The sequence below is a fragment of the Argentina silus genome (assembly GCF_951799395.1).
Source record: "Argentina silus genome assembly, chromosome: 14".
In the NCBI taxonomy this organism is placed as follows: Eukaryota; Metazoa; Chordata; class Actinopteri; order Argentiniformes; family Argentinidae; genus Argentina; species Argentina silus.
The window spans coordinates 18266041-18291124 of record NC_139668.1 but is presented as its reverse complement, the minus strand read 5'-3'; the positions used below and the strand labels follow the sequence as shown (position 1 = coordinate 18291124).

Below are 25084 nucleotides of genomic sequence, written 5' to 3'. Positions count from 1 at the left end.
TCATAATCGACTTTGGGAATGAATACATCAGTCTCAAGTGACATCCTCTTCTCCTCCTCATTTCCCGGCAGTACATCAGAGGCTGAACCCTCTCATCAGCCCACCTCGCCCACATCCCAACGCCACCCCGGCGCTCTGGACCCCTGCCACGCGGTGCGAGGAGAGCATCGCAGTCGCCAGTCAACAATTAAACATTACAGATTACTTTTCCCCTCTCCATTTCCTCTGTCTCACCGAGGAATCTCGTATCAAAACCACGACCCGGCCACCAACGTTGGATGCACTTTGCAGGCAGGAGTGAGTGAAAGGGAGGGAGGAGACATCCTTGAGCACTTCATAAATTAAGCAGGAGCCCGACTAATGGAGAGACCTCCCAGCTACAGAACAGCTGTAGGTTCTCAGTCGGGTGACAGGGAGGAGTGGCTCGGCTTTGGGGAGGGTTGGGGGGAGGGGGGGAGGTGCAGGTAGCTTTGGGAGAGCAGAGGCGCTGTGTGATGAGCATGTGATGTGTGCAGGTCTCTCACAGGAACGTGTCTGGAGCTGGTCTTCCCCCGTGGCTGGCGTTGACTCAGGCCTGGGTCTGGCGCAGTAATCTCGACCCGTCTCGAGGGCTCTTGTTCTGGCTCTGACAGGGCCCTCTCGAGGGCTCTCGTTCTGGCTCTGACAGGGCCCTCTCAGCAGAAGAGGGTACAACAGCGCTCACGATGCCAGTGGCAGCCAAAAAGCCTTCATTATCTCTAATCATCCCGAAGGCGTGACTCATGTTTCCCTGTGTACCCAAATAAATTAAGAACAGCCACGTCATGAATCAAAAGCCACTGCCAAGCGCAGGGTGGGACCTATTGTTGCAGATAACAGAGCTGAGGTTTCAGCGAGAGGAGCTTTGAATAGCGCTGAGAAGCAATAAAATTCACAGTCCTCATCCGGGGGGAAATACGTAGCCACAATAAGTAGCCAATGGAATACAGACACATACACTCACCGGCCACTTTATTAGGTACACCTTGCTAGTACTGGGTTGGACCCCCTTTTGTAGCCCATCTGCTTCAAGGTTCGACGTGTTGCGCCTTCAGAGACGGTCTTCTGCATACCTTGGTTGTAACAAGTGGTTAGTTGTAACAAGTGGAGTTACTGTTGCCTTTCTATCATCTCAAACCAGTCTGGCCATTCTCCTCTGACCTCTGGCATCAACGAGGCACTTTCGCCCAGAGAACTGCCGCTCACTGGATATTTTCTCTTTTTAGGACCATTCTCTGTAAACCCTGGTTGGTTCCCAGTAGATCAGCAGTTTCTGAAATACTCAGATCAGCCTGTCTGGCACCAACAACCATGCCACGGTCAAAGTCACTTAAATCACCTTTCTTCCCCATTCTGATGCTCGGTTTGAACTTCAGCAGGTCGTCTTGACCATGTCCACATGCCTAAATGCATTGGAGTTGCTGCCATGTGATTGGCTGATTAGATATTTGCGTTACCGAGCAGTTGAACAGGTGTACCTAATAAAGTGGCCGGTGATTGTATATGAGAGGAATATACTTCAAATACACTGCCAATAGGCACTCCCATTAATTTACATTCCACATGCTTGAAAAGGCTGTCTCAGGATGACAATAACCACCATTTTGCATGTATGGAAAGAGAAAAAGAGAGGGCACAATTTATCAGCAGTGAGTGTCTAGCTGACCGTCACTTCATGTTACATTTACATTCATGGCATTCAGCAGACGCCTTTATCCAAAGCGACTTACAACAAATTACATTTGTTTAAGTAAGTGAATCGCCTATCCATCAGTCATCATAAGACAAGGTAATCAATCAATGCTCGGACCAGGGGCCATAGGCAGTCACAATGCTAGAAGAAGGAAGAATTACATTTTTTTTTTACAGGAGAGAAACTTGTACAGGGGGGTACTGGGGATGAAGAGGTCTTTAGGAGGGACCGTTAAGACAGCCTGAAGAGACGTCTTCATGTCTTCAATGTGTCTCCAAGAGGGGGGGGAGACAGTCTTGCATCACTCCCAAGGCCGAGGACTGACTTTCAAGCACATCATCACCTGATTCAAATCAACAGAACTGAGGTTTGGAGGCAGTGCCCTTTTTCACTTGACACATCAATGCAAAACACCACACTCAAAACAAGACTAGAAACAGATGTGGCCGCAACAACACAGGGCTGTAAAAATCCAGAACCTCAAGAGGCTTGTGTTTATAGTTATCCAAAGTCACTGTTTGCTGTAACAAAAGCCAAATGTCTGTTTAGAAATTGGGAGTTAATACAGCACAGCGCTCTGTGTACAGTCCCCCAGGATACGGCTGCCTGGCTCAGAATTGCTCAAACTCTCATACACAACACAGTGGAGGGAGGGAGAGAGAGAGAGAGAGGGAGAGAGAGGGAGGGAGAGAGAGAGAGAGAGTGAGAAAACAGAGCAGGGCACATGGCCTGGGCTATGGCCTGCTAGCTCCAGATGTTCTCCCCATCCCCACTCATCCCACCCTGGCCTTGATCAGGCAGAAGCCCCGGGGCAGAGAGAGAGAGAAAGAAAGAGAGAAAGAGAGAAAGTGAGAGAAAGAGAGAGAGCGAGAGAAAGAGAGATGCCCAAGGAGAACACGGAGAGCAGGGAGAGAAGCTGGGGCCAGAGGGAGCTGCTCTCCTCACATCCCCCCCCCCCCCGACAGAGGTGCTTGCTTAACATGCAGCTGAGACGACCACTCTGTAGACTCCACACCACACTGTCCTTGATTGAGATCAGGCGTAATGCGTGTGCGGGACGTGGAAACGGAGCAGTCGCAGCAGGGAACACCACAGCATGCTTTAGTAAACGTGTGATGCGACGTGACGCGCTACATGAGCTACATGAGCTAAATGGGGGCTTAAAAAAAAATGGGCCGCAACCTCTCGCAATTTGTTTACAATCATATCCCTGTGGACTCCATATGAACAGCATTAGAAGGGACCTTTGTTAACTGTGGCTTTCAAAAGAGAGAGAGAGAGAGAGAACCCCCCCCCACCCCCGCAAAAAAAACACCTTGTACTTTGTACCGTAAATGATTGGCTCAATCTGCAGTAATATGGTGCAGAGGCCGTCCTGTAGTTGCTACCAGCTGGATCTGTGCAGGGCAGCGGGTCCAGGATTTAGAAGGTCCTCTTTCAGAAACACGCTGTAATGTTTTCCATCGTTCTGCGACGCAGGCGAACATGCACTGATGTCTCAGTTTCAGAGGATATGGAAATACGAAACCTTGTGGATCTAATTCTGAACATTTTCTTTCTAGTTCCTAAAAAAAAAAAGCAAAGCAGATGGCTTTGCTTTGTGTTCCAAAAGCATAGAGTATAAAGGGCTGTTTCTCCCCTGGTTGTTGGCCTTTTGACTGTGTGGTGTACAGCTAACCGTATTGACCAAATCAGCAGTGAAGGCTTGGAAATGTCAAGAGATTTTTCTACGCGAGAGTGGCAGAGCAGGCTGATGGAGGTGTGAGGGCAGTGAGGCCAAGTCTGTGCTTGTTCACAAGCTGGCGAGAGGGCGGTGGGACGCTGTGTTCACATGCTGCGCTGCCCTCTGTGGCTATAGGGTCCAGCCCAGGTTCACATGGTGCGCTGTGCTGCCCTCTGTGGCTATAGGGTACTGCCCAGGTTCACATGGTGCGCTTCCCTCTGTGGCTATAGGGTCCAGCCCAGGTTCACATGGTGCGCTGCCCTCTGTAGCTATAGGGTCCAGCCCAGGTTCACATGGTGCGCTTCCTTCTGTGGCTATAGGGTCCAGCCCAGGTTCACATGGTGCGCTGTGCTGCCCTCTGTGGCTATAGGGTCCAGCCCAGGTTCACATGGTGCGCTTCCTTCTGTGGCTATAGGGTCCAGCCCAGGTTCACATGGTGCGCTTCCTTCTGTGGCTATAGGGTACTGCCCAGGTTCACATGGTGCGCTGTGCTGCCCTCTGTGGCTATAGGGTCCAGCCCAGGTTCACATGGTGCGCTGTGCTGCCCTCTGTGGCTATAGGGTCTAGCCCAGGTTCACATGGTGCGCTGTGCTGCCCTCTGTAGCTATAGGGTCTAGCCCAGGCCTGCTCCTCAAGTGTCCACACCCACCAGTCAGCCCCTCTCCCTGACTCTCCAAAGAATCTACAGAGTGCACACAGCATACCGCCACATAGTCACGGAGGGCAGAGGTCGTCCCATGTACCAGCATGTCGTAACAGAGGAGAGGCTAAGGCTCTCGGAAAAAGAAGATATGTTGTCAAGGCAGTCACCACAACAAGTTATGAAATGTTTTGACAGGCACATTGGCACACACCCACACCCACACCCACACCCACACCCACATCCACACCCACCCCTTGACAAGCCAGTCTTATGACTGACTGACTGTCGTTGGCCATTAAACAGAGTACAGTATTTGGAGTCTGAGAACTTTGGCCTGTAGTAAATCCCCCTGACTGACTGACTGACTGACTGAGCCAAGACATACAAAACAGGCAGATCTGGGGACTTCTCTATACACAACAACCCTCGCCAGAGAGGAGGGAGTGCACCACTGTACCCACAGCCGCTCACAAAAGTTGACTTGTGATGCATCGCAAAGGGCATGTTCTTGGCAAGGGAGCGCAAAGGAGCGATGCACTTTGATTTGTTTAAGAGAGACATCAGATTGGATAGTGTCTGTGGGTGACGTGTGGGTGTGTGGGAGAGGAGAGCTTCTCTCAGCACCTGATTAGTATGGATTAGGAACACAGAGCACTCTGAGGCAGAAAACAACAAACCACCACGCCTGCTTACCGTGCCGGCTACCGTGCAGCCTAGAGAGCACACTCGGTAAACCAGATTCAGATTATTATTATCATTTGAAAAGGTGCGTCATCATGGCAAACATCTCTTACGATATTGTGCTGTGTGTCTCTTTGGTGGAGTCTGCTTCTTTGGCGGGAATCACCTTCTAAGGGATCTATACTAATTAATACTAATTAATACTAATTATACTAATTTCCTTTGCTTGCTCCCAGTGCCTTTTACTCACTTCTGGCTCTGCACTTTCCAAGATTTGGTATTCCCGTTTTGAAAAGGTGTGGGTATCTCGCCAAACAGGAGTTCCAGACTCCAGAAAATCCCACCCTCCGTCTCAAAATCCCACCACTCCTCCATGAGTTCGATGGTGGCCACTCATCTATGATTTCAATTCAAGATAGATTTGTCTGAGGAATTTCTGTGTCCTATGGCTACAAAAGCTTTATTTTGATGGCAGTTCTTGTAGATAGTAAAATATAGAAACTCTGGGCTCTCCCCAAAGAACGCAAGAGTGGCGCTGTGCCACATTGTGATCCAGCCAGCGGCACCATGTAAACATTTCAACACATTCAACTATTTATTTAGCCGTGACAGAGTAACTTTGATCACCAACGAGATCCTTGTTAAAAACGAAAGTGAAAGCGTTATGAAGTTCCTCTGTGAATTCACAGAGCTTCAGCTGTATCTTTTGCTTTGCAATCCAGCAAAGCCACATTGATCAAAAATCCTGAGGCGATCCCTGAAAACTGGAGTCTCATCAATATCATTAGGCTTTAAATTAAATAACCTGTTCTTCGCCACAGCCCACCTGCTTTGGAGTGGAATCGTATATAGAAAATAATGTGTGTGTATGTATGTGTATAGATATACGCCATTTAGCTGATGTTTTTATCCAAAACGACTTACATTGCAGTGAGTGCGTACATTTCAGTATATATGGTCCCAGCAGGAATCAAACCCACAACGTAAGCGTTGTTGGCACCATGCTCTACCAACTGAGCCACAGAGGACTCAGTGGCAGGGGAATTGTGGGGAATCTATAAAGCAGTGTAACCTGTTTGTGTCCTATCATTTCAATAAACCCAATGATCTAAACCACAGACACAGAAAGTATGTATATGCAAAATCATGTTTCGTCCCTCGTGCTATCAAACCACTGAATCATTGATGGCCGCTGTCCATGGTGCTTATATTGTGTTGCGAAATCAGTGGTGGAAACATTGCCGGGGTAAAGCCTTCAACAGTCTGTCAGAATTGTCACGGAGCATTCATGCGTTTGCGAAGATCAAACATGTTCAGAACTGACTTCTGTTGGCTGCGCCTCTATGGCTGCAACACGGCCGCTGCATTATTCACAACAGCACACAAACGCCCTCTCGTGTGTTATTGTTACGATGAAGGGTGCATCACAGTAGCTGCAGTCATGTGCAATAGAACTTTGGAGGGTATGTATTCTGTTCCAATTCCCTCCATCAGTGCAGCCATTGTTTCTCATTGGTAAGCAACAATGACAACACATTTGAAATTACATGCATTTAGGCTATTTAATAAATAGCAACTGACCCCATCAAGGTAGTCTCAAAGACTGAGACCGCTAACAACTGAAACCTCTACCACAGATAAGGGTTGCAGTGCTATTTGCCATTTTAATGCTGCTACATAATAGTTTTTCAATGATTTTCAGTGTCACTTCAACAAAAGGCCACGGCGTGAGCGTTGTTACATTACCTGATTAGCCTACTGTTGAATCAACCGTCATCCATAAAACACTGACAGCAAAAGATGCAATTTCTAACCCTGCCAATAGTGTTGCTGGACCAAGTGCAGCCTCTCCAGCGTGCAGGGAACACGGGATCTACGACATTCACGAGACACACCCCTCAAATGATGAGTTTCTTCGCCCCCAAAACGTGCAGTTGTCACAATGGCGTGGGCTGGGCTGACATTAGAACACATGCCGGAGGGGCGTTCAGTGGCGTAGCACACTAAGGCGCATACCACATCACCGCAAGGTCCCTGGTTCGATTCCGGCCGTCGACATATCCTGCATGTCATCCCTCCTCTCTCTCTCTCTCTCTCCCATCCTTCCTGTCAGTCTCTACTGTCTCTATCCCAATAAAAGCAGAAAGGCCCTAAAAATATATGTTAAAAAAAAAAAAGAACACACGCTGGAGTGCCGCATGCACGGATCCGCGTGATGTGGAGCGTGAGGAAATGAGAATAGACCCCTACGTGAGAGGCCATTCCCAGGGGCAGCAGCAGTCCGAGAGGAATCCGTTAAAGGAGCATCGTAATCCGTCCCTCCGCCTGGGCTGTGATGCATTAGGGTTCTCGTACATTGGACAAACAGTGCTGTGCCCTCATTTCAGGCCTCATCATTCACGGGGGCGGGTTCCTGGACGCGTGATGCGATCGATGACAGAGACAAAAGAGACGGGCCATTCTGAGCTGAAAATGGGTCGTTCTGTTCACACGCAGAGGGCAACGTCTCGACAACGGCCTCCCGCTACAAATCACACAGGGCCGCGGGGCCGCCGTGCCAAGAGCAACATCAACACCTTTCAACGGCAGCCAGGGGGGAAAGGAGAGCGCCAGCCAGATCTCAGGAGCCCTGCACCTGGCCTTTCATCCCATTACACCCCCCCCCCCCCCCCCCCTCCCCACCACCCCATGAACGTGATTACATTTCAGCTAAAGGATACGACTCTGAGGAAAACACGTTGGTGAGAGTTGACTGGCCACACTGACATGAAACAGACAGACAGACGTCCACACCGTGGTTGTTGTGACTCCCATCTCTCCCTCCCTCCCTCCCGCTGAGCTGAGCGGCGTCTAGATTGAGCCGTCCCGTGTTGAAAGAGCCTCAGTGTCTCTTGCCACAGCTGAACACTGGCGGACAATGTGTGGGCTTGGCAGATAAATCGGAGGCTCGAAACCGGGCGAACCAAGTGATGACCTTTCCCTTAGAACAGCGGCCTAGAACTCACATCAATAGGCTACAGGAAGGGGATCCGGCTATTGAAGCTCACCAGATAAGGACCTCAGAGAATCATTCCGTAGAGGGTTGTTCAAGTGCAGTTATCTGCTCTCGGGTTGGAGATGTGAGGAAAGTTCACGAGGCCTGCGACTGCAGCAGAGTTTTTGTAGAGCTTTTGGCAGATAATACACAGTTAAGCGGGAGGGTACGGTATGATGATGTAGGTGGGTGCTCTGATACCAAATGGAAAAGATCAGGATTGTAGGTTTGATAGAAGCTCACATTTCATAAAAAAAAAAAAAAAAATCTACCGTCAATAGAATTGTCAAAGCAAAGAATCTACTAGATCGCAAGGGTATTTATTCTTTGTGGCAATTCTTCTGCAGCTTATTGGAAATTATCCTCGTAATAAAAACAAACAAGAACATTTGTATTGTGTGGGTTTATCTGCAGGGTAATGTTATTCGTCACGGAGGAGGCTTTCTGCAAACCACCTAAACCCCTGTGCAGTGTGGTGTATCCAAACAAACAAGCAAGCTAACATTTGGAAAATTTCTCATTTCAAAAAGGTCTTATTTTCCTCACAGAAAAACAACCTCCGACCAGATTTGTGCACTGGGAGTTATCGGCCGTAATGCTTCTAATGCCTAATGCTTCTAAGGGTCATTACAGGACATCAAAGTGAGCATTTCATTTAAGCTTACGACTGGACATTCTTCTACGGTTCCAATCTGGCAACAAGCATATAACGCCACGAGTTAAATACTAGAATAAGTCTCAAATCCAAACCGTGCCAGGGCCAGAGGAGACATTATTTCTAACAAGAGTCTATTTAGTCCACTTATCATGAAGAAAGCATTGGCAACGGCCTACTTCACAAACCCAAACAAGGCTGTGCTGCTGATGGTAGGAACTAGCAGAACACTTAACAGTTGTCATGAGACAGGGTGTCGTCCTCTTCCTGCAATGTGAACGGTGACTCATGCAACTCATGACGGCCAGCTGCAAGCCGTGGCTGGGAGCTGACACAAGGTCTGGTTAGAGGTGATGGATATCGTTGTGTCTACTTTCACTTCTGCTTTTTTTTAAAAAAAATTTAAGGTTATTTTTTGGAGTGGGGTAGCCCCACTCTCGTATCTATTTACATTTCTATTGGGCAGTGACAGTCGACAAAGACAGGAAGTAAGGAGAAAGAGGGTATGTCAGATTCAAACCCACACCGACATGGGCATATGGGAGCACTGCAGCCCATGGTCCACTGGACCCACAGCAAGGCCACGGTTTCCAGCTTCAACTTCCTCTTTTTTTTTTTTTTTTTTACTATTGTTTGCTCAGACAGGCTTCACTTTATGGCCCAAACAGTGCCCCGTCTGTCTGGCTGGGACACAGCGCAGGGGGGACACAACGCATGGGTTACGCTGCGCTGCAGCCCCGCTCCATCTTGATAGCAGCCTCTCAGAAGGTTCTCCCCCACCCCCCACTTTCCAGATCCTATCTGGGTAATTACTCTCCAGCCCGCGCCCAGCAGAGAGCAGCACTCTGGCTGGCAGGCCTGCCACATAGCAGAGGTGCTCCAGTGACAACCCAGACCGTTGGGAGCCCGACGCCAAATGAGTGGTGGCTACCAGTCAAGAGGCGAGGAGATTAGCAGTGCTGTTCTTCCTCCAACACGGAAACCCAGGCCAAGTGAATCAGTGTGGTCTACCGTGTAATCAGTCCACGACAGTCCTGACAGCCTCGAGAGCAAAAAAGCGTGTATTTTTGTGTGTCTGTGCACCGTTAACATAAGAGACAACAGCTCCCTGTCATTATTACTGCTTTATTACTGCATTATTACTGCATTATTACTACAGTACATGAGGTACGTAATGTCCTGACCGGCACGGCGAGCAGGATCTGTCACTCACACCGAAGTATCCTCTACAAAGTCAAGGCCAAGCACATTCCTAAAGACGGGATGAACGCAGCAGAGAGGCAGAGTGTTATGAATTAACAATCCAATACGTAGTCCTCATCATATAGGCCACTCTCTCTGCCCGCGCCGACTCCGTAACTCAATCAGCATAATCCAATTCCAACCATATTGCATCTGCACACAAAGTCCCCATTCAATACACTAAATACTTCACAAACTACTGAAACTCCCGGGCACCAAGAAAACAAACACTTAATTTTCCTCACCGGCCGATGCTTCATCTTAAAACTGACGGGGAAATCAATGAGAGCTAATAGAAAGAGCGGCGCTGTGTGAAAGGGAGACCTTATTTGAGTTATGTTCAAGCCTGAGATCTATAAAGGGAGCTTTCTGTGCAAACTGGAGGTCAGTGAAAACAGGGGGGTTTACTGTGCGTGTCGGGGTAGGAGAAGCCAACGGCCTCCTGCAGGAGAAGGGGGGGGGAGGGGGGGGGGGGGGGGAGGGGGCGTGACGAGGGTGAAGTTGCCCCCAAGTGCCCCTAATTCTGTAGTTACTCGAGCGACAACATGGTTTCAACATGCTGTTACATAGTCACTTTCTATGTAATTACAAAGCGATTACTAATGTGCCGTTTCTTACTGATCCCGCTGATATAATAACACAAACTGCCCAATTCAATAGACTGCACCATGCAATCAATTTCAGAATTACCATTGAATAAAACGTGAATACAATGTTTAAGAGTAATTTGTGACACAGATACAGGGGTACTTTAAAGGTAAATTATTACCGACATTCCAATGCCGGCTCTGAGCACCGGCAGCATGAATTTAAATAGTGCTTTAAAGCAGCACTACTCAGCTGTTCTCTGACGAGAAGGGGGCAGGACCCCTGTGGAGAACTGGGCAGCAAACCGCCGCCCTGCCGTTCACATTGTGGTGAGCTGTGGAGAGAGAGAGCTGAGTGACTGACAACCAGCAGAGGAGGTGGAACTCACCCGCTACGTTGACCTTCTCCGCGTTGGTGGCGCTGGGCACGGCCGTGCTGGTCCCGTTGGTCAGGTTGCCCCCCGTGCCGTTGTAGATGTTCTCCACCTTGGACTCCAGCTTCCCCAGACGTAGCATGATGTTATCCAGGAGCACCGCGAGGGTCTTCTTCAGATCTGCAAGCCATAGGTGAAAAGCAGCGTCAAGTTGTTGCAAGCGGTCACCACGCAATTCAAGTTGCTCCGACCGGGGTCTCGAAACTTGGGAGAGCAGCGGGGGTATTTGATGTAAACCAGCTATGCTATGGGAGAGCGGTGGGGGTATTTGAATTTGAGGAGTGAGTTTCACCGTCTCAACTCAGTTACAACAGCACACAGCACGGAATGAGCAGAGAGAGCGCAACACATCCTGCTAACTTGTACAAAAAGTACATTTACACTCATTCCATTGCTACCATGTACGACGAGGTGGTTTGGTTTTAGCAGGTTGAATAGTTCAATTTAATTTAAGTCATTGTATGAGGCATATTTACTGTAAAACATCTCCTCTTCCGTTAACATTTACATTTTTACATTTAAGGCATTTAGCAAACGCCTTTATCCAAAGCGACTTACAACAAATACATTTGTTTAAGTAAGTGAATCATCTATCCATCAGTCATCATAAGATAAAGTAAATCAATGCTCAGACCAGGGGCCATTGGCAGTCATAATGCTAGAAGAAGGAAAAATTATTATTTTATTTTTTTTCATAAAACAATTGGGTCGTGCAACTGGATCTTATAAACTACATGAATGCCTCCATGTTCCCACAACCCATTTCCCACAGCTCATTTAAATGCAAAACCGAGCTGTGGTGTCTTTGATAATGACCTTGGCTGCTTAATTTGGCGTTTCTATGGTCGTCTCCTCACTCCAGACCTGAGCTAACAGCAGGTAGGATGGGAAGGACACCAGTAAAGGACAAGATGACATCCACAATGACATTATCTCTGCTCCACTACATATCTGGGTTGTCCTAATGACATTTATATCACACTGTACTCTAGAGAAGAAGTGTAAAGCTGCTAAACTGGTTGTATAACTTGTTATGTTTGTTGTATAACAACAAAACTTGATTGGCTTTATCTAAATACAGCTGCAGAGAATTCCGGGGATTGCAAAACATGATTACATTTGAAAGGTTTTACCACTGATGCAATCATGCTATTGGGTGGTTAGATTTGACAGTTAAGTTCCTGAAGAGGCATTCAAGAGTCATGTAAGGCTGGTAACCATTACCTTAAGAGTGGCAGAGACACACCTTGATTGGTGGTCACACCTCACCGAATGTTAAACTGGCAAAATTGTATTCAAAATAGTATATTACCTAACACGTGTTAGTAATATACTATTATGTATTATGTTATTATAATTATGTATTATTATTATGTATACAAATGAGTAATCAGATAACTTTACAAAAAGGACACCAAATTCCATTATGTACTATTACACAGGTATTAACTATTAACCCTAGTTACCACATGAAGAAAGCATAAAGTGTTGCCGCACAACAAGGATCAACATACAGTACCAGTCAAAAGTTTGGACACACCTTCTCATTCAATGGTTTTTCTTTATTTTTTATTATTTTCTACATTGTAGATTAATATTGAAGACATCAAAACTTATGAAGGAACACATATGGAATTATGTAGTAAACAAAAAAGTGTTAAACAAACCAGAATATGTTTTATATTTTAGATTCTTCAAAGTAGCCACCTTTTGCTTTGATGACAGCTTTGCACTCTTGCCAAGGTGTGTCCAAACCTTTGACTGGTGCTGTAACTGGCCTATAGTACTGTAGCAGTACTGTTGACTCATAACTAATAAACACATAAAAGGGAACAGATTCTTGACAGCATGGAGTAATGTTCAATAAGACATTATAAAATGTTGTAATAATGCAATCTGATTGTCGACAACAATAATCACCCTTTATCTTCACTGTCTATACGGGCATTGGCAGCTCAACAGGACTCACACTCCCTTCCATGGATATAAAACCTGTTCTACATTTACTTTGCTTGACACGTCAGCAGATCAACTGTGGTTGATGACCCCTTTACAATCTTTCCAATTGCTGTTCAATTTATCAAAGTTTACTTTAATAAATTAAGCTTTTGAAATGTTATTTGAGGAACTGTTTTAGAAGAACAATAGGCACTTGAGACCTGTGGTATACCGCAAATAAACCACAGCTAAGGGGATTTAGTTTATGACGCGAAGCGGTTGGGGAACATACAAAAAAAATAACATTTGTTGCCAAATCACCTCAAATGAACTCTGTAACTTGGTTGGAAGTTACTTTGAGGTGATTGTTCAGTGTTTTTTGTTAGTGGTGGCTAAAGCTAGTCGTCGCTATTTAAACACCTCCGAACCATTGATGACAGTTTCTCCCGGCCCACGGACTACTTTCAAGGTAAGGAACCATCCGATTATTAGGTGTAAAATAGTGAACTAGGCCTATCCCTTTAAGACCACAGCCATCGCACCCCGTCTGTCGCTCAGAAGCGTGACATTTGTGACCTCATCGCGTTTGACATGTCACTCCCTATCACGTCAGAGAGGGGGGGGGGGGGGGGGGGGGAGGCAAACAGGCAGAGCTGGCCGAGGTGATTAGTGCGAGAGGAGGCCGCAACGTTTGTCTGCCGGGCACGGCGGCTCTCCGGGGCAGAATAAGCAGATGCCCAAAGCGGAGCGTTAGACAAGGAGGAACTGAACTGGAAGGCCGGAGCGGCTGCCGCGCCAGGGCATCCGGCTGGACGTAATTTCAGACAATAGAATGTGCCCTGAGAAAATACCACGCTCAGCAATCTGCCCGGCCCAGCCTCACCCATCACCGCAGGACTTAGCATCAGAGAGGAGCGCGCTAGGCTGCCCAGCCCAGACCCTCTCCATATCTCTGAACCCCATCCCCACAGTACGTCATACCCTCCCCCTATCTCTCCCAGACCCTCTCCACATCTCTGAACCCCATCCCCACAGTATGTCATACCCTCCCCCTCCCTCCCTCTATCTCTCCCGGACCTGGCCGACTGGTCTGAGCACTCTGGCATCACACCTCTTAGCCGACGAGTGCTTTCCTGGTCACAGCCCGCTGGGGCCCTGAATAAACAAACACTCTATTTGCCTGTTAAGCAAATTAAGGCCCAGAGTTAGATGAGGTTTGTGTTAAAAGATGTGTTGTTATGTCTTCAGATGGGCACGGAACATCTTTAATTAAACCATTAATTAAACCAGATGTAAGACAATAAAGGACAGTAACAACTTATGTGTTTAAGGAATCTTTTACTTGTGTATCAGGCAGCAAAGCTCTGGGCCCAGCCGTGTGGTCTGAACTAAGAACTGAGCTTTCCATCAGCTCTTCTCGTGTGTTACCCTTCGATCGATCACCCAGTCTGAAGCACAAAACAAAGCATTCACATCTTTATATCATACCAACCTGTACGTTAACTGGTTTGACAGTTAAGTGTGATAAGATCTATCATTCACTGGGTGTGGTGAAAAACTGCCAAATGGTTAGCTTGATCAGCCTGTCTCCCCAACGGTCTAAACCGTACACAGAAGACATTCAAATGTCATTGCTCGAGGCTGACAGTGGGCAGCTCGCTTTTATGAGGTTAGTATGAAAACACGGACTTAACAAATCCATGGAATAGAGAGCAAATGGTGGCCGAACAGTTGCTAAAAAAAGAAAAACAGACTACATTGAGCTCCCACAGTGAGCAGTAGAGGCCTATGCAGTGCTTTATAGAGGTCAGCTCTATTTCTGGAATGACGCCCAGCCATCAGCCCTGTCTACACCATGTCGACAGCAGCTGATACATATGGTACGTGAACCTGGAGACAAATTACGAGCTCATCACCGCAACGACCCTCTTGCCTGGTCAGCCAAACATCATCTTTCAAGAGACCGACCAACAAACAAGGTCCCTGTTCAAATAATTGCAGACGGGCCAAACGTGCCGGCGGAGGAGAGGAAACAGACAAACAAGCAAACAACGGAGCTCAATTTATTGTTCAGTATATGCCGTCTGTTGAAAAGGGGAGACTAGTCGCGGATCTTCAATGAGGCGGAATTTTAATTCTCTTCAGTTCGCCAAAGTAGGCCAAGATCATTGAACAAAAACAGATCGTCCTTCCCAGCTTGTTTATCATCAGAGTGGGGGTAACGTTAGCATGCCGATGTGCATCACCGAAGATTTTTAAGAAAATATATTATCTTTGTAGTGATCCCGGAGGAAATGCAATAATCAGGGGGAAACGCAGTGGATTTCCTTCTCTTATTCTTTCTGTGGTAAGACTCTCATTCGCTCCTGGTTGGACTGACAGATGGGCACACGCTAATCCATAGTTCCATGCAGCTCTGTGCTCGCTCACGGCCTAGTGATTTTGTGTCATTATGACATAAGTCGTCGGTAAGCGATGAACCTGGATGCCGTTACGAACCCTTCTGTCCCTCGTGTTTCTGTAACGACGAGCAGCAGAACGGCATGTTGTCAAAGTTGACATCGCTAGTAATGTTTTAGGGTCGTCGCGAACCATAGCCAGGTCACCGGATTACGTAACGTTAAGGGACGGCGAGCCCTGGGAAAATGATGCACTTGTGTCAGGATTTTTTTACTCCTGCGTGACTGATGCATATTTTACTTGAATGACATGCCGAACAATACTTGATATGTAATGTCACGTTCAACAAAAGTGCAGGGTTGGAACGTGATTCAACTGTCCTTTGTCGTCAGTCCCTTTCTCTTCTTTAATCTCTGCTGTACACCCGACCCCTTCATCCCCAGGGCCCTCAGGTCCCCAGCACACTGAGCATGCAAGAGGTGGTCAATTCAAACCTGCTAGGCACGGATGATTCACCACCACACAATGGGCTGTCACAATGGCTCCATCACTGCTGGTAACAGGAGGCCAACTCACTGCCCTGCTCATCTGGCTGTCACGGCAGGGTCAGAAAGGGAAAGATCACCCCCTACCTGCCCTGATATTGGTTTACAGTGACGAAAAGGATTCCATGACAGAGTCAGACACTGGAGCTTTATGAGCTGGGAGGAGTGAAATGTTTATGAGGTTCGAGTATGGCAGTGCAACGGCTGTCTCTTTGACAGAAGAGAAGAATTCAGTTATGCAGAGTGTAGGCTCTCTTGCTAGTAATTGACCTTCCACAGCACGCTGTCACAGAGAAGGGAAATGCATTTCCAGCTGAAGCAGTCAGTCGACTCTTGATTTATCTTCCCTTACCGAAGCGAGGAGGAGAATGAGGGGAGGGAGAATGGAAGGAAAAAGGGAATGTCAAGTGTTCATTTCGCATACTTTTCCGGTTAACGTGAAGAGCTAGCCTGATAATTGCCACAGTGTTGATCTTAATCACAACAACTTCCTTTGGTCAAGGACACACAATATTTACCACAGAAGGCCTGTGTAAAAACAGGTTAACATGGTGGCATTTCATTACATTTCGTAGCAATAAAACAATGCTCCTCAATGCACCATATAGACTCGTCTGATCCATTGCATACTCGATCCAATATTTAATTCATGTGCACTCAGATTTGATGGGTCATTTACTGAAAGCTAAAAGGAAGTCATAATTCCCCTTAAAAGCATTAATGTCATATCAAGACAAATCCTACAGCTGCAGAAGAGGCACAAAAAGCACGAGGCAATTCCCCTTTACTTTTATTTCATCCAAAAAATATAATAAAGCTCCCAATTCAATTTGTGTGTGTGGGGCGTACTCCGCGTTCAACTCCATCATGGTTGAGCCAAGTAGTAATGGGAGAATTCATTGGAAACAGGTCGCAGACACTTCTCTGGAAGCAGGACAGGCTGCTGTTCCAGTAAAACCTATTGACTGGACTGATGAGCCTGTGATCTTGAGATTTCAATCGAGTGAATAAAAGCCTTGTTCCAATGTAATGTTTTATGCCTCTGTCCCTACTAGCACTACAGGCTCGGGGAGGACTCAGCCAACACACATTTCACATCAATTCAAAGTTAATCTGTTACTCAAATATTCATGAGGCAAACTAATGTCATGCTTTTCCAGGATAATTTCCCACAGAATTTTTTGCCATTAGATTCATCTCACCATATCATTATACCAGTCTGGGATAAAACCTCAGATTTCTACGCTTCGTTTAAGAGGTCGTAGTGTATGGTTGGAGAGCACTGGCCTGCTAAAAGAGGAGAGATTTGCACACTGCACAAATCAAGGGTTTCTCAAAGCAAGACTCATGCATAACTGCTTTGCATGAACCCTACAGGGGAGAAGAGCAGCTAAACGCTGCCCGTTCGTCCTTCCTGTTCTCCTGAGGTCTGGTGATAGGCAGATTGTGGCAGAATGGTGGTCGACCGTTGGTGCAGATGAGATAACACCACAAATGAGACCGAGACTAAACCTGGCAGACCCAGATAAATTAAATTCGGAGGCCAAGGCTGAGGTAAGACGGATCATATCAGGTGTTGGCTTTTCGGAGCCCCGCTCGTTGGAGACAACATGGAGCCTCGTTTAACCTTGTAGCCCAACAGTACCTTGTTCTTTTTTTCCCCATGCGTTAGAGCACAATCAATTCCAATCTCAAGTTTCTAATGAAGCCCTTTCATTGACCCAAACGGGTGTATTAACAGCATGAATAACTTATTGACGGTTGCTCGCTGGGTGTCATCAGATCTGGTGGAATGCAGCTGCATCAGCATTTACCTTCACGACAGGTTAGCAAGCATGAAGCTACTCCCAAACCCTGGTCAATACTTTTCCTTTATTCCATAGAGGCCCTAAACAAGCAAACAAGCGTCTCCCCCTTTCAAGCTAGTTTAAATTTCAAGTACGGTAGTTATACCTTGTAGGAAAAGCCCTAACCCTTCAGGCTATTTTCAAACAAGCGTCTCCCCCTTTCAAGCTAGTTTAAATTTCAAGTACGGTAGTTATACCTTGTAGGAAAAGCCCTAACCCTTCAGGCTATTTTCAAACAAACGTCACGTAGACAATAGTCACGTTTTAAGCTATTTTAGTTTTCCTAGTTCGGCGGCGTGCACGGTACTACTCACCATAGGCAGTCATGGTTCCCACATAGGGCCCGTCCATGACGCTCTGGTTCTCCTCCGCCAGGGCCTTGATGTAGCGCTTGCTGAGCTCCAGGATCTGCTGACGGAGCATGGAGCTGCTCTCGTGGGTGGCCCTCTGCTGGATGGTGAAGTGCAGCAGCATCATGCCCCAGATGAAGCCGAAGCTGACCAGGAAGAAGCCCAGCTTCTGGGACGACAGCTTCCACAGGTAGGGTGTGGCCATGGTGGCCCGTTGACCAGGAGCCTGTGGCTGGATGCTGGACGCTCGAGTGAGTGGTGTGTGTGTGTGTGTGTGTGTGTGTATAAGGGGGGGGGGGGGGGTAGGTGGGTGTGGGAGGGACCGAGGCAGAGCAGGAGAAGGGATCAGGAGGGGAGGATGTGCATGGTGGTCCTCAGTGCAGCACTGTCCCAATGGTTCTGCTTGGCTTCTCCTCACCAGCGTTCTCTCCTTCTCTGGCCCATCCTTATCAGTCTCTCACATGTGGGGCTGCGTCCACCGCCAGGCTGCATTCTGCCACAGAGGAGGACACAGACAACAGAGCAGGTTAGGCACAGAGACAACTGCTGTTGCTTGGGTAAGAGGATGAGTGTGACATTGTGACTTGTCTTCTAGCGTTGCGACTGCCAACAGCCCCTGGTCCTAGCACAGCTTACTTTATCTCATGGTGACTGATGTATAGATGATTCACTTACTTAAACAAATGTATTTGTTGCAAGTCGCTTTGGATAAAGGCGTCTGCTAAATGCCAGAAATGTAAATGTAAATGTAGCATTTGAGAAGAACATTCCCAAGGGGGGTTTCATTCGGTAGTTAACACAAGCCAACTCAAGATTCCAAATCCTTATTCGTACCATAGCTGGTCCTCTCCAAACACAGCAGAACGTCTTACTCAAACACAGTGTTCTTTCTGTGCTACTTTAGTCTGTGTTACAAAAGAAAAGAAAAAAGAAAAAAATGTGACTAATTATACTTGAAAAGTTTTGAATTAAATGTTAACTCAGAAGAAGATCCATGAGGATGAAAGCTGCATCAATGCTGGCATATCAATGCCACAAATCTCACGCAAAAGAACAGTAATATAAAAGTCAGCATGAAAGTGAGACTGAATAATCCGTTCTTCCCTTTGGGGAAATAAACCAATGTTTTTTCACAGTTAGGCTACTTCAATCACCACCTGACAGAGGGCAGACTGAGACGGGCAAATTTCAGACGGGCACTTTGTTGTTCCTCTCCCCTTGACAAAACTAAATAATTCCACCACAAAGTCGGGGAGCTGTATAAAACTGAACAAGATGACAGATCAGCCAAGGGGCTCGGCGCCAGAAAGTATGTTTTGAAGGTTTCCATTAGCACATGGAGTCAAGTCAACTTCAGTGGAGGTATGTGGTGGATTTCAGTGACACGATTCACAGAGACCAGAGCCCTTCCCACTCATGCATAGAGAGAAGGAGAACGCAGACTCGAGTGAAATGGTGGGCTACCCCGCCGCCTGTCACTCACAGCCGAGCAGCAAGACTATTTCGCAATATCTGGCATCTCACAAACTAAGGCCTTAAGACTAATTCACTGTGGACACTGTGCTGCTGGACCTGGAGAGAGAGAGGGGGGGGGGAGAGAGAGAGAGAGAGAGAGAGAAGGGGGGGAGAGAGAGAGAGAGAGAGAGAGAGGGGGGGGGAGAGAGAGAGAGAGAGAGAGGGGGGGGAGAGAGAGAGGGGGGGGGAGAGAGAGAGAGAGAGGGGGGGGGAGAGAGAGAGAGGGGGGGGAGAGAGAGAGAGAGAGGGGGGGGGGGAGAGAGAGAGAGGGGGGGGGGAGAGAGAGAGAGAGAGACGTAATATGTTGAGCGCATGCTGGAAAACAAGGGCTTGGTTTGTTCGTACCAGCCCTGCTCTGAGACACCCGGTACAGTTGGATGGAGGCTAATACATGTCCTAGTAGAGCCCAGGTTCATACAGTACAGGGCAGGATCCCATCCTCCGTGCACGATCCTATCTCAGTTCTAATCGACGCAGTTATTCCCTCTGCAGGGCACTGCAGGGGGCATTGGGCACTGCGCAGGGTATTCAGCCACTTTAAAAAGGAGATTCCAATCCGTAGGGAATGAAAACGTTCAGTTGGAAGTGACCTGCAACCTGGCCGTAACCGTAGGGAACAGGTAGACACTATACAGGAAATGGAGCAATTCTTCTCAACAGTCATTGGTGGAGCTGAGTGATGATTGCAGGAAAGTGAGAAAAATAAATAAGTTGTCATATTTTGCAAAAAAAATAATAAAACTTATTTATTTACAACTTATTTAAAAAGTCCTACCCATAGAATTTTTTGCTACTAATGTTCTGATATTAGGTAAAATGTATGTGGCAGCTAAAGTACTAGACAAAAAAAAATACAGACTGTAGTTACTTAGCATAATTGTCTGGCGAAAACCTTTTGTTTACGTCTGGGTGTGACATGGGAAATACATGTTACACAGCTTGCTGATGCTGCAGGGGATTCCGAAAAATGACATTTTTGCACTTTATAGTTCACTGGGTAGATTGACCCTGTGGGTGTGGAGGGAATCAGGAGTATCCCCGTGGATTGGAACACAGCCTGAGTGTCCCGCTCTCCTCCCCGAGGCCAACAGAGAAGGATGTTCCATTCCTGTGTTCAGTCGGTTTCCTCCGGCTGCTGACCTCTATCCTAGGGGACAGACTACACTACGTCAAAGCCTCTTTCAAAGGAAGCCGCGACCACAGAGCCGCCATATTGGCAATGCCTCTTGGGCGTGTATTTAGAGTTGAAGCCGGCAGTTTACATACACTTGAAGTCATTAAAACTCATTTTTTAACCACTCCACAGATTTCATGTTAACAAACTATAGTTTTGGCAAGTCGGTTCGGACATCTTTGTGCATGACAAGTAATTTTTCCAACAATTGTTTACAGACAGATTATTTCACTTATAATTCACTATATCACAATTCCAGTTGGTCAGAAGTTTACATACACTAAGTTGATTGTGCCTTTAAACAGCTTGAATAAAACGATGTCATGGCTTTAGAAGCTTCTGATAGGCTAATTGGAACACCTGTATACCTTCTAGGAACACCTGTATACCTTCTCATGGTGGAGATGTAAGGTGTAATGGTGTGGGGAATGTTTTCTTGGCACACTTTGGGCCCATTAATACAAATCAATCATCGCTTGAATGCCACAGCCTATTTGAGTGTTGTTGCTGACCATGTGCATCCCTTATGGCCACAATCTACCCATCTTCTAATGGCTACTTCCAGCATGATAATGCACCATGTCACAAAGCAAAAGTCGTCTCAAACTGGTTTCACGAACATGACAATGAGTTCAATGTTCTTCAGCGGCCTTCCCAGTCACCGGATTAACGATTACCTTTTTAAAATCGATTTGGACCGTAGTTGCTAGTAGCTGGATGTACAACAAGGTCAAATACAGACACAGATGCACCAACTAATCCTTATACATTTAGGAGAAAGAAAAGGAAAGTAAAAAGCCTCAACATCACACATGCTGGCCATTTGGGGCGTAGATGGAGAGCTAACATGACACTGTATTACAATGGAGAACTTGCCTTGGGGGAACGACTGGCAGCTCCGATGAGAGGCTTTTGTGTGTGAGCAGGGAGGAAAAACTGATGAATAAAATAGAAGCTCTTACTTACTTTCTATTGAAAGTACTTACAAGGCCTGTGGTGGGTAAGAACAAAATGCACTGAGGTAGTTCTCAACAATAACACAAATCTAAATGAATCATTCCGTCACCACACTGCCTTAGTGAGGAAACACACAAAATCAAGACTACGAATTAAGAGTGTCTTTAAGAACGCTGACTGATACAGGACTTGACAATTAGACTGACTGTACACAAAACCGTCACTAGGCTGTCCTCTGAGCATTGTGTGTGTGCGTGCTTGAGTGTCACAACCATTCTGCAAACATCATCCAGCCATGGACCTGTAGGCTAATGCATTTCTTTATCAGTCTTCTATTCATCCGTAGGACCCATCAAGCTATAAATAGCTACTGGTCTCCTGTCGTGGAGCATTCAACCACCATCTTGTTTACAAGGCAGGGGAGGAGTACTTTTGTTGCCGGGACAGGTCCTGCTGCCTGCACGGCACAGCAGTGACAGGAGAGAGGACAGGGACAAACAAGCCTGTCCCCTCTCCACACCGCGGGGGCGGAGTCCTCCGGCCCGGGCTCGGGGATTGGGTTTCAGACACACACCACGCTGTGACAAACAGCACCGAAGCGTCGCATTTCTACTACAGAGTACCGCAGCAGTAGACATACCGAGGGACTCTGGTGGGCTGAGTGCTGTAGAAGCCTCAGAGCGGGCCCTGAAAGAGTAGGCACCACACTGCGTTTCACTGTAGAAGCCTCAGAGCGGGCCCTGAAAGAGTAGACACCACACTGCATTTCACTGTAGAAGCCTCAGAGCGGGCCCTGAAAGAGTAGACACCACACTGCGTTTCACTGTAGAAGCCTCAGAGCGGGCCCTGAAAGAGTAGACACCACACTGCGTTTCACTGTAGAAGCCTCAGAGCGGGCCCTGAAAGAGCAGGCACCACACTGCGTTTCACTGTAGAAGCCTCAGAGCGGGCCCTGAAAGAGTAGACACCACACTGCGTTTCACTTCTGAACCCTCTCAAGGTCGTCTTGTGGTTTTGTTTTTTTCCGTCAAGTGAAGCTCGATGATGACTGTGAGTACTGTGGCTCAGGAATCAGGCTCAGGCGAAGGTATTCAGTAAGAGGCAAGATTCTTTGGTAGCCAATTCATTCGTTCAACAATGTTGCAACATTAAAACATAGTGCAAGACACTACTGGGAGTCTATATATATATTATTATAGTACACTATACTGTATACTTCTCATTCAGTTGAGTTGAGCGTCACTTCTCTCAGTCAGAGAGTCAGTTCACAGGTGGTGATATGAGCTCTGCTCTATAATGACCTGAGCATCCACCCAGTACCTCTCCAAAGTCAGGGGACATTCAGCTCTCAAAACGCAGGCAAATGTACACACGTTGTACAGCAGCAAGGTTTATTTTCTTATCCAGCTGAGTTAAGACCAAGTCTCTGACCTTGCACCGCCATCTTTCACACACTTTTTAGGCTAAACTCAATTGTTTTCTTGTTCCGCTTTCCACAAGCACTTCCCTCTATTGTCTCACAGAGAAAAGCACGCACATCGACTACAATAGAAAAATAAACTATTTTACCACTATAAAAAATACAGAGGGAAGAATAATGTTTAGCCCAAAATAGGTCGTGGCACGCTCGCATGCAGGGACTGACGCCTGCACGCCTGGATGCATGGACGCCTGCACGCTTGGACGCATGCATGCATGCACGCACACACACACCACACAGGATGTCAGTAAGTCCCTTCTTTGAATCTGTCATCCGTCTGACAAGAAGCACCACTGAGGTGGATCGACCACATACACACGACTCATAGCTGTGTCTGTCTGTCTGTCTGTGTAGCACAAAGGCAGTGCTGCATGCATAATAACTAAATAACCTCACTGCTAAAAGGCCTTCCAAATCAATGCTTTTGCGAATGACTAGAAATTCCTGGGGAAAACGTAAGTGCAACACGCAACATAAGGACTCTGTTTTCACTTTGATGATGAGGGTTATAATGTGTACATACAGCTCAAAAAAGTTAGATTTGATTTATTTTAATTTCCAGGGTGTAATGTGACAAAAGGTAAAGATTTCACAGGGTATGATGACTTTCTATAGGCACTGTATATACATATATACATATATATATATATAAATAAAACTAAATAACCTCACTGCTAAAAGGCCTTCCAAATCAATGCTTTTGCGAATGACTAGAAATCCCTGGGAACAACCTGTGTGTGATCAGACATACAGCAGGCCTACTTGTAGGCTAGTCTGGTTTTGGCCACGTAGTGCTTTTACATACGTCACGTTATATTTACAAAGGCATGTGAAACAACAACAAACAAACACGGCCCTCTAAAAAAAACACAACATGCTTCTATGATAACGCGAGAGACGCCTCTTAAAAATAAATGCGCAACACTCAAAGCAATTCAATGTGCAACACCTTCAGCAATTCAGAGTCTAGCCACCGTGGCTATTTACTCCAAAGCCAGTTGACGGAGGCCAGTAGACAGCCACATCGCAGCTCCTAGGCTGTCAGCTACGAGGCCTTGTGCCTCTGGATTGTTGAAAGGCCAGCCGCTGAAATCAAAGAGAATTATTCATCTGAGACACCGCGTTTCCTTCCTGTCTCCTTTTATCTGATCGCTAACCCAATCAGACAGGCCGACCCAAGGCTAGGGGGCGGCAGAAGCAGGCGGGGCGGGGCAGGACGGGGCTGCTTGATGCTGCTCAGAATGACAGAGCAGACCTGTGGCCACAGAGAGGCTGAAGAGATGCAGAGAGGAAGTAGGGACAGAGATACTGCAGTAGGGACAGAGATACTGAAGTAGGGACAGAGATACTGAAGTAGGGACAGAGATACTGAAGTAGGGACAGAGATACTGCAGTAGGGACAGAGATACTGAAGTAGGGACAGAGATACTGAAGTAGGGACAGAGATACTGAAGTAGGGACAGAGATACTGCACAGCTACACAAAGCCACAGAGACACAGAGACACAGAGACACCACATTATCTTATACTATACACCATACTAAGTGTTCCCTAATAGTGCCCCCCGCCTGAGAGATAACCACGCTGAGCAGCACAGTAAAAGGGGAAATTAACTTTTAAGGGATGTAAATATAGAAATGTGGCGATTGAAAAAAAGGAAGGAGATAGAAGAAAAAAAGAGTTGTAGCTAATAGAAGCAGAAGTGCGTTCTACAATGTGTGTGTGTCACATTTGACGACTTGTAATTCCCCGAGGCACTTAACATAAACCAAGTCAGGGTCAGTTGAAATTCAGTTCTGGCCAGGAGATTTCAGGGTTACTGGCAGTTCTGGCAAGGAGATTTCAGGGTTACTGGCAGTTCTGGCCAGTAGATTTCAGGGTTACTGGCCAGGCGGGCCTGTGAGAAAAAAAGTGAATGTCGGACCCTGAGCGAGGAGAGAGAGGCACTTGATGAGATTCCATTCATAATGAGAGGAAAGGCTTGCAACAGTCCGTTAAAAGCTTAAAACCCCAATTGGCTTGATAATATTCTAACTAGGGAAACATGACTGGCCTTAGGCCTACTCAAGGTCGGCTGTCACAAAGCAAGGGGCTCCGTCAATAGGACTGCATTAGCCTATGCCTCGCGTCTGAGGAGGATGAAATGTGAGATATTTCAGAGAGAAGTT

The 25084-nt window shown here is 46.9% G+C and overlaps 1 protein-coding gene across 1 annotated transcript in view; it reads right to left on the bottom strand.

Annotated features, from left to right (window-relative positions):
- mgat5 (alpha-1,6-mannosylglycoprotein 6-beta-N-acetylglucosaminyltransferase) overlaps positions 1-25084 on the bottom strand; it is a 77815-nt gene that overhangs the window by 43451 nt on the left and 9280 nt on the right. Inside the window, exons 2-3 of the mRNA XM_083684904.1 lie at positions 17755-18283; positions 10666-10830 (exon numbers count right to left, since the gene is read on the bottom strand). Coding sequence (XP_083541030.1) covers positions 10666-10830; positions 17755-17995 — 406 coding nt within the window. The 5' untranslated portion in view covers positions 17996-18283. The remainder of the gene's footprint in view (positions 1-10665; positions 10831-17754; positions 18284-25084) is intronic.